At 41.7% G+C, this 9,530-nt stretch overlaps 1 protein-coding gene across 2 annotated transcripts in view; it reads left to right on the top strand.

Annotated features, from left to right (window-relative positions):
• Nucleotides 1–6: 6 nt before the first annotated feature.
• abcc3 (ATP-binding cassette, sub-family C (CFTR/MRP), member 3) overlaps nucleotides 7–9,530 on the top strand; it is a 28,434-nt gene continuing 18,910 nt past the window's right edge. For both annotated transcript variants that reach the window (XM_031842964.1, XM_031842965.1), the window contains exons 1-7: nucleotides 7–153; nucleotides 1,463–1,594; nucleotides 5,050–5,298; nucleotides 7,558–7,735; nucleotides 7,903–8,064; nucleotides 8,239–8,331; nucleotides 8,729–8,932. In XM_031842964.1, coding sequence (XP_031698824.1) covers nucleotides 131–153; nucleotides 1,463–1,594; nucleotides 5,050–5,298; nucleotides 7,558–7,735; nucleotides 7,903–8,064; nucleotides 8,239–8,331; nucleotides 8,729–8,932 — 1,041 coding nt within the window. In that variant the 5' untranslated portion in view covers nucleotides 7–130. The remainder of the gene's footprint in view (nucleotides 154–1,462; nucleotides 1,595–5,049; nucleotides 5,299–7,557; nucleotides 7,736–7,902; nucleotides 8,065–8,238; nucleotides 8,332–8,728; nucleotides 8,933–9,530) is intronic.

The following is a 9,530-nucleotide window of genomic DNA, read 5'->3' as shown; positions in this document are numbered from 1 at the left end:
GCTTTTTACTGGCTGCTCCCAGAAGTATGTCATCCTTATCCTTGTTTAACCTCTCTGGCCTATTTGTCTGGACATTTTCCCATTTTCTCAGAATCCCTGCCCTGAAGCCACAGCAGGATTTCTCTCCACCATGACGTTCTGGTGGTTTACACGGTGGGTTCACATAGCTCTCTGCCACCCACTGCATCATCCATAGACTGACACTCTATTATGAATATGTAATGATTTGATTTAGTAAATACAAATCATTAAGAAACAAATGATAACATGGATTTTCTTTTCAAAATAAGCTTTTTAAATGTAACTTTTCATAAAGTCATGTTATTTCATGTCACTGTTATGGCAGTCACCGCCCCCTCACCTTTCAGTAAATCATGTATCCCTAAACACCACTCTTTATGATTTTTAGAAGTGCAAAGATAACATTAGGCTATAAACAAACTACACCATGGTCACATGACTTCACGTTACCACTACTAAACTAGTGTATGGCGTTTAGTAGTGTCATTTAGCCACTTGTTAGCAGCCACCTTTTTTTAAAGACGCGTAAAAGCTTCAAAATTCAAGTGTGGAGTATTTACTGACATATTATAGGTTTTTACAACAAAACGTTAAAAAGTCAACCACAGACCTTTTTTCAGGCATCTAACCAAAAACCCATTCATAAAACTCGTTAACCTTAAGATGGGGGAACCGGAAGTGTTCTAGTGTGCTAGAGTTCCGGGACTAGTGAATACTGTTATGGAAAGGGATATTATGAAATAAAAAGTGACTTATGAAATATAAAATCATTGGGAAAGGTGCCATAATAATAAAAGATATAAAGGTTCCATTATATGTGATATTTATTTATCTACAATTAAACAATTAAACACTGCTCCCTGCAGTATGTTATTGTTAATCACATTAATGTCGTTTTCATTCCTGAAGGGGCTTTGTAACATTTTTCAATATCAGAATACATAATTGCAGGATTATGCCTCGGTAGTTTCTGTAGACCAGTGACAACATGTGTATACTATATCTTGTAACAAACAAGATAATGCTCTTTTTTTTAAATGGCTATACAGCATCTTCTTTCCGTTCTTTCCGTCAGCCAACCACTCACCATGCCGGAAAATGCATCAAGCCAATTTCCGGTGAAATCCGATCCACTAGTACATAATGATGATTAGCAAATCCAGGAAACTCAATTAAGTGTCTTTGTGGAGAGCATTCTTACTGAGTTGTCTCAGTATCTCAAAGTTGTCTAAGATAAAGGATTTTAGTTTAAGAATCACTTATTGTCTACAGAATGAAACGGGGGACAAATGAAAGAAAATGACAAAGATTCTAAAGCAGTCAGACAGCTGGAGGCTGACGACCCTCTAATGTCTCCTTTTGTTTAAAGCAATTCCCCCTTTTAGTGCTGAATTGCTAAATACATCAGATTACGTTAAACTGCTGTTTCCCTTTCTCTCAGCTTGGCTATAAAAGGCTACAAACAGCCTCTGGAGAACAAAGACCTTTGGTCTCTGAACCAGCGCGACAGCTCCAAGGTGATGGTGCCCAAACTCCTCCAAGAGTGGGAGAAGGAGCTGGCCAAAGCCAAGAGGTATGTTTGTAGAAGAAGAAGAAGAAGAAGAAGGGGAGATGGATGGATGCGGGATGAATTCTCCATTTCTGAAATATACAGTACAAGCTGAACGTTTTCCAGTCGGTCATATAAAAGCTTTACTTGGTGCCCCAGTGCATGAAAGCAGACACTGTGTTTACTGACAAAGACATCAGGTTATTGGGATAAATCAGGTTAAAGCAGGAAACCGGAGAACCGCTGTAACCTGGATACTACAAAATGCACAGCTGGTCAATAATCACATTTATCCCTTTCCATATTTTTTTTTAACCAGGGCTGTCTTATTGTAAATGTATTACTGCCATATGATGCTGGAGCTTCAAGAGTGTTTTATTTTGTTACGTGTTTCCCTCGCCGATGCAGTGAGAGACCAGGCTCTGTAGTGGGAACACGGCGTTCCCTTTTACTGCGCAAAGGTTTGTGCCTTTATATGCAGTCTGCTGTAGAGACATATTTGTTCTTATTGAGTTCAGTTTTAGTAGAACCTTGGATTCAATTACCTTGGATACAGCTGTGGGTAGTGATGTTTCCTTTCATCTCTGCCGCAACACACTTCTCTCTGAAGTGTTTGTCAGCCCCAAGCTCATTGGTTCCTACTGAAGACATTCATCTTTGAGAACGGGTCACAATTATATAATTTGATTAAAGAATAATTTAAAACAACTGGTCACTATTTTTTGGGGACTGTTTTCAGTGGCGGATTAATCCACATTAGATGCTCTAGTCAGTATTTGTGGCAGCAGGACGGGTTGTGTGGGATTGAGTCAAAATAAACTTGTGTGTGTTCACGGTAATGAAGGAACATGTCTGCCAGTCCAACAGTGTGGCTCCTTGATGTGTTTTTTTAATAGTAACAATGGAGCTCTATGGCACAGAGGAAGAAGATATATCCGGCTACATTTTACTGCAGTAGGATCAGTTAATGGTTGTTTTTTGACAGTAAGAAAAATGGAGAAAATCCTCATTATCCTTTAAGGGATAGAGGAACAAGAAATCTGCTTTCTCCAGCAGAATCTAATTTGAGTTAACCAGGTTTCTTTAAAAAAAATCAGAAATCAGGTTAATGCAGAAATGGGACACCAACCAGGTTACCTAAGCGCATGTCAACTTACTGTATGAGACTTCAGATTTGTGGTCACAGAAACGGGTACTCTGATTATACTTCCTCTGAAAATTTAAGTCAAGTGGAGGGTATGGCTAGCCTCACATCCACTTTTTAGTCAGAGAAGAGAGGGAGACGATGTTGACTTTTAGGGCAGGGCTCTTTGTGTGTGTATGTGTGTGTGTGTATAGGGATACATGAAACCATGAGCATTTGTTTTGTAACCCTAGCAGCAGGATAGCTACATCTAATATATAAAACTGTGCCCACTGCTGCTACATATCAACTTAAAAGAACACACACGCTGACTGCAGCGAACACGGTACATAGAGCAGACATCAGGGAAGATGGGAAATGCTTTGCTTCACTTCCGTTTGCAGCGTGGCTGAATTCCTCATGTTTGTAATTTATGTTTTTAATGTCGGAGCCTTTAAGGATGATGTATAATGTGCTGCAGGATTAATGACTTTTTACCACGTCTGTACGTTAAGTGTGCTCAGCTGCATACTGGAGTTTAGTTGCTTGGTCACAGAGAAAAGGACTCAGGCTCTACATTGTGCTACTCCGGTGAAAAGCGGTTGTCGTGCACAAACACACTCGACATGCCCTGTGAACTGTGACCTCCGGGAGGCGGCTTCCTCTCTCTCTGTGCTGCAGTTTTCCTGTCAGGGAGTTTTGCTGTGCTCTCTCTCTCTCGCTGAGAACAACTTGTAAGATGATATGGAAAAGCTTCATCGGGCCTTTTTACTAGTCGTCACCTGGAAACCTGTTTGGCGTTAAGCTGAACTCCATCACAGTCGTCTTGTTGAGCTGCGGTCGCCAATTATTCCACTGCTGGAATCCGACTCCTATGCTTTAAGCCGGTATTATATTAGATCTTGTGAAGTTTGCCAAAACATTTCTCGCATTATGTGTCACTGCCTGACCTCTCTCTGACCAAATGAACATTCTTGTTAACAAAGAAGACAAGGAACACACTACAGCATTACGTGTTTTTTGTTAGCATTACTTCTTACTACTGCAATAATCCAGCTTTGTCAAAGGGATTTATCGTAACTGATTATGAAGTATGGAATGTATTTTACATGGTGTAATTAGGAGCTTTAGAAGTTAATCCATTCATCAATGATGAAAGCAGTTATTAGTTGCACCCTGAGTGTAATTCAGCCATAACTTAAAGGGATAGTTTGAATGTTTTGAAGTGTGCGTACTTATCCACAGTTGGTGTATTACCTACAGCACGCCCACAGTTTGAAGTAGCAGACAGGAGACCCAGCGCTGAAGCAAAGCAATGTCCTGCTGTAGACCGAGGCAGCAGCAAAACCTGTTTTATCACCTAAAAGAAAGGCCCACCTAAAATAATCAATATCACTATATTTAGAATAGTTTCACCGCCAGACAGCCCTCTCCGACGCATTATTATACTTCCCATTGCATTTCTTGGCAAGACCGGATCTGTGTAGCCGGTTGATGAGGAGAGGATTGGTTAAGGTTACGCATTGACCTTGAGTAGTTACGGTCAGGATAGCCAGGGCAGAGAACATGAACAAATCAGGGTACCGGTACCTCGGCGAGTATGGGCGCCTGGCCAATCCTAACGCTTAAATGCTACGCAGTCTTGCTAAGAAAAGCAGTGGGATGTATAATAACACTCTTAAGGCGTTATCTATGATGTCTCCAAAGCAGAGACTCCTTTGACGGTGATTTTACCTTTCCGGATGTGCCGATTGCTTGCCGTTCCCTGTGGTTTGCTTGTCAATAGCGCCGTATTGCAACATTTTGGTGATTGTGACAGCCCTAGTTGCTGACCCTGTCCACATTACTACATTTCTTTCTTACCATGCTGGTTCTCCTGTCTGTTTCTCCAAAATGGTGCTGACCGCCATCTACTGAAGATAATGCACGGACTATGGATGAGTATCTCATACAACCCCACTTAAAAAAAAAAAAAAACTATCTCTTTAAGTCAATTTATTGTTAAGCCACTTCCTGACTGCGAATTACTGTCTAGCTGGGACACTCATTAACAGCTTTGAGTGAGTCTCATACTGTTGTTATGATACTCAGCTGTTCTCTCCTTTTAAATCAAATCAGTTGAATAAGCTATAGATTAGCTATCCTACATGACTGCCCATCTGCTATTAAGATTTCACTGGCAAATCATTTCCTGCGTTTAAATGGTAAATGGACTGTACTTGTATAGCGCTTTTCTAGTCTTCCGACCACTCAAAGTGCTTTAACACTACATGTCATCACTGATGACAGGGAGTGCTCACATATCTGTTATTCTCTCCATCTCTCTGTCTCTTTCCTATCCAACAACCTCCCACAGTGAAGAGAACCTGTCCAGCCAGGCTGTGTACTCCAAGCCCCCGCCGTCCACCACCAACCACGTCGGAGGAGGCGGAGGAGAAAGCAGCCCGGAGGAAGTAGAGGTGCTGTTGTCCAATCAGAAAACTGCGTCCCGCCAGCCGTCTTTCCTACGTGCCCTCATCAAAGCCTTCGGACCCTACTTTCTGATTGGCTCGGCCTACAAGCTGCTCCAGGATGTCATCACCTTCGTCAACCCTCAGCTGCTCAGGTAGAGGAAGAGGTTCAATGTTACTGCTGCACGCACTCCTTTACTACACCGTATTTGCAAGTTTGGTATATAAATAAGCTACCATTGTTTCAGTGTTCCCGAATACTATTTTCAGGATTTCTTTTTGAATGTTGTGTGCATGTTTTTGCATGCTGGTGTGCTTCGTCCAATATATGGTAATGTCTTTTTTTAAAACTGCATACTGTCCTTGTTCAGGATGCAAATTGTAAATGCAGTGTTTCATTTGATCTTGATGGACTAATCTTGATAGCAGCTATTTTATGGAAGCCATATCTCGATATAGAGATAAGGTATCAGAATTGGATGACCACACAGTTTCCCTATATGTATTTTGTCACGGTCATGTGGTTGAAGGCCATTTAGGTCACATTTAGTGTAATTCTAATGTCAAATTGTCTTTTATCTGTCAGTTAATTTTCTTTCACATAACTTATTTTGATATTATACACTTCTGTTCTTTTGTCTGATATGTGATTGTGAAAGCTCCCGACTAATGTTGTTACGCTTATGTCATATTTTTTAAAAAAAAATAGATGATTTGCTGTACTGTTTTATACTTGATAATTTTAAGCCTTTGCAAATTTGAGACCAACATAAGGAAGACAAATAAGAATAGAGAAAGTAAAGTTTTCCGTGTTTAAGACTGGGATGTTCCCTTGTACCAGTTTTTTGTTATTGCTTTTTGTTGTAGAACTTTACAGAGCCTTACATCTTCATTGTACCTGCTCATGCTAAACTTCCAAAGCTGTCTTTCGTGGTTTGTTAGGGCAACGTCATCTGAAAGCCGGGGTCGCTCAGTAGGCCAGCTGTCATCCCTGCCTGTCCAATTCCACTGCTCTAACATACCGTATAGTTACTAGTCATAGTATAGAAACAAACAACTATTTGCTATCTATAGATATGGCCCATGACATTGAGAAGGCTCAACAGTGTGTGCGAGCATCCCACACACTCGACACTGTCAACACAACCCTCTGTAGCATGTTATATGTCTACAGTCTGCACAATACATTACATTACATTACAGTCATTTAGCAGTTGAAACAGGACAATAAGTATATTCAACATAGGTATTCAAGAGAACTGCTAGTCGCCAGAAGTCATAAGTGCATCTCCTTGTTTAAACAAGCATCTAAGAGCATAAACCAGAACAAAAGTACAGTGCAGAAGCAAACGAATACAATAAGTGCAACAAACTAATACGAATACAATATCATCAGCTAGCCAACAACAACCAGCTAACAACACGCCAAGCTTACTAGCACGTTGCCGTCGGCATGATGCTCAACCCACCAAGCAGCGGCCAAATAATCATCCTCGCCTACCTCACCTTAGCAAGCAGCGAAGCATACGCTCCTTTCACGTGTCACATTAAGCTAGCTAGCAAGCTAACAAAATGCTAGGTCAGCTAGAATTCTGCCTGAGCCACCGAATAAACCAAGCAAGCAAAATAGGTTAAGATAGCTAGCACGCTAAGCTAACTATTGTGCCAAACATTCCTCCTCAGCCACCTCACCTAAGCAACCAACAACTTAAAGAGTTTTGAAAAAGACCAGACAATCAAGAAAAAGACACATAGAAACCTGAAAATATTAAATATTATTTAAGAGAAATGGTAGCAAAGACCAGCGTATTTGCACAGGTTTAGTTCAACTGAGAGTTTTAGCCACACATGATATTTTGTCAGAAGAATATCTTACGTTTCATGACTGTGGTACACTGTTACACGCTAGCAGACGGGTGATGCAAATACACAACATGTTGTCTATTGATAACAATCAACCTGTGTCAGACGAGCCACAGATGAGATGAGCTTCTTGGGAAGGCATGCAAAAGGAGGTGTAATGACCCTCTCACAGCATGGTGGCAAAAAGGCTGGTTGCATTGTCTGGGGAATGCATGGCTTACATTTAAAAGTGGTGTTGGGGTTTCTGCACCGAGTGCAGAGGTGCCAGACTGTGTCTCAGAAGTCATATTTTAAGATCTTGCTGAAAGTTTACAGCGAGGGTGTAAAAGAAAAGGACTAGAAAAGGTGTTTCATCTGGGATCTATTGCTGTGTTTTTGTGTGTAAACCGTCGCTGCAGTGTTCTGTATGGGGCCAATATTGTAGCACAGCTGTTTGCAAATGTGTGTTGAGAGCAGTGTAACTCGTATCTCAGCACAGCACGGCTCTTTACGGATAAGTTCAGTGTTGTGATTTAAAACCATGTGTCCCTTTTCCCCCCTCACTCTTACAGGATGCTGATCTCGTTCACAAAGCAGAAGGGCGCTCCCGATTGGTGGGGTTACTCACTGGCCGCCCTCATGTTCTTCACGGCCATCTTGCAGACTCTCATCCTCCACCGTCACTTTCAGTACTGTTTTGTCACCGGCATGAATATACGCACAGCCGTCATAGGAGCTATCTACAGGAAGGTATGCGGTGATTCTGAACATCTTCGTTTAAAAGAGACCTCAAAACCGAGAAGAATTCTCTTCATATAACACATTTTAATTCTAGAGGAGATGAAGTATTCCTTACAGAAAATACATTTACTTCAGTGATCGGTACAGTTGTTCTCCCCCCCATCGTTGTTCTGCAGGCGCTGGTGATAACTAACACTGCCAAGCGTTCGTCTACGGTCGGAGAGGTGGTCAACCTGATGTCGGTGGACGCACAGAGGTTCATGGACCTCACCACCTTCCTCAATTTGCTGTGGTCCGCCCCTCTCCAGATCATGCTGGCACTGTATTTCCTCTGGCAGGTACGTGCACAAATTACACGTCGGGCGACTGAAGATAGTCGTGACTCTGCATTTCCCTCTATAGTTTGTTTCCATGTCCACATATTTAATGAACACTGGGGACCTGTGCTTTATCTCTGTGTTTGTTTTTAATTGAATTTCGCAGTGATTCACTGACTCTGCGGTATTTTACAGAACCTCGGCCCGTCTGTCCTGGCTGGAGTCGCTGTCATGGTCATGCTGATCCCATTAAATGCCGTCATCGCCATGAAGACGCGAGCCTACCAGGTATGAGCCGTCCATTGATTTTCAGAGGAACCACATTTTGATGAATTATTCCCCACTAATTGGGCTGCTAATGTTTTTTTTGTTTTTTTCAGTTTTACACAATTGTAAAGCTATCCCTTGAAATCTTGACATTAGTCATTGTATCGTGTCACCAGGTCAAATACTGTCTGGTTTAGTGGATACCAACAGCAGCCTCCGCTTCTGTTGTATCATTTTGTTTTTCATTTAGTTTGAATACAATGATTTCTTTGCAACGTGTCCTGTAATTCCAGCGTGAAATATAGCTCGCACTTCAAAGAAGTTGCCTTTCTCCACTTTTCTCTATTTCTTTGGTGCTTGCTTGGTCTATTACTTCCCAGATAAAGAGCAGTTTGCCTCCGCTCTTCCTCCCTCCCAGGTGGAGCAGATGCAGCACAAGGATGCCCGTATCAAGCTGATGAACGAGATTCTGAACGGTATCAAAGTCCTGAAGCTGTACGCCTGGGAGAACTCCTTCAAAGAGAAGGTCCTTGCCATTCGGCAGAAGGAGCTCAATGTGCTGCGCAAGACGGCCTACCTGGGAGCTCTGTCCACTATGGCCTGGACCAGTGCCCCCTTCCTGGTAGGGGCTCAGTCCAGATGTCTAAACAGGCTTTTTGAAACAGATCGGTTAGGAGTTATGTGATAAGATGACAAGATGAGAATCTGCCCTAATCTTACCAATTAGGGCTCGTTAGAGGAAATCTTGTTGCCTCCAGGCAGTTTACATAAGCCCATAAATCATGTTTGACAGCCATGAATACAATCCAGCAGGTGTTTAGATAGCCTAGCCTGTAGTCAGAAATTACAAAGGAGCTTTATTTGAAGCTAGTTAAGAAAGCTGGTGATAAAGAGCTCATTAATTTTTAGCCCCTAATCTAAATATTACCTGCCGAAACAGATTTTGTATTTATTTTGTATTATTTTTTTGATTTTCCTAAATAACACAGTTGCAAAATGGACACATTTTCATCAAAAGCATGTCAGTAAGAAGCTGTTTATGGGAGGTGGTGTTTGGCAATGGAGATGAGTGACATACCGTTTATAAGTTCCATTAGCCAGTAGAACAGCAGCAATATACCACTCAGAGTCAACTTACCATCAGCCACCTTTTCATCTCTGCGTTTCTTTAAAAAAAGAAAATGTATATATCTCTCATGCTTGGGGAGAGGAGGTGAGTG

This window comes from Anarrhichthys ocellatus, unplaced genomic scaffold (assembly GCF_004355925.1).
Source record: "Anarrhichthys ocellatus isolate YVR2014 unplaced genomic scaffold, GSC_Weel_1.0 scaffold4, whole genome shotgun sequence".
NCBI lineage: Eukaryota > Metazoa > Chordata > Actinopteri > Perciformes > Anarhichadidae > Anarrhichthys > Anarrhichthys ocellatus.
Note: the sequence above shows the minus strand (reverse complement) of the source record. Positions and strands in the feature narration are given on the sequence as shown.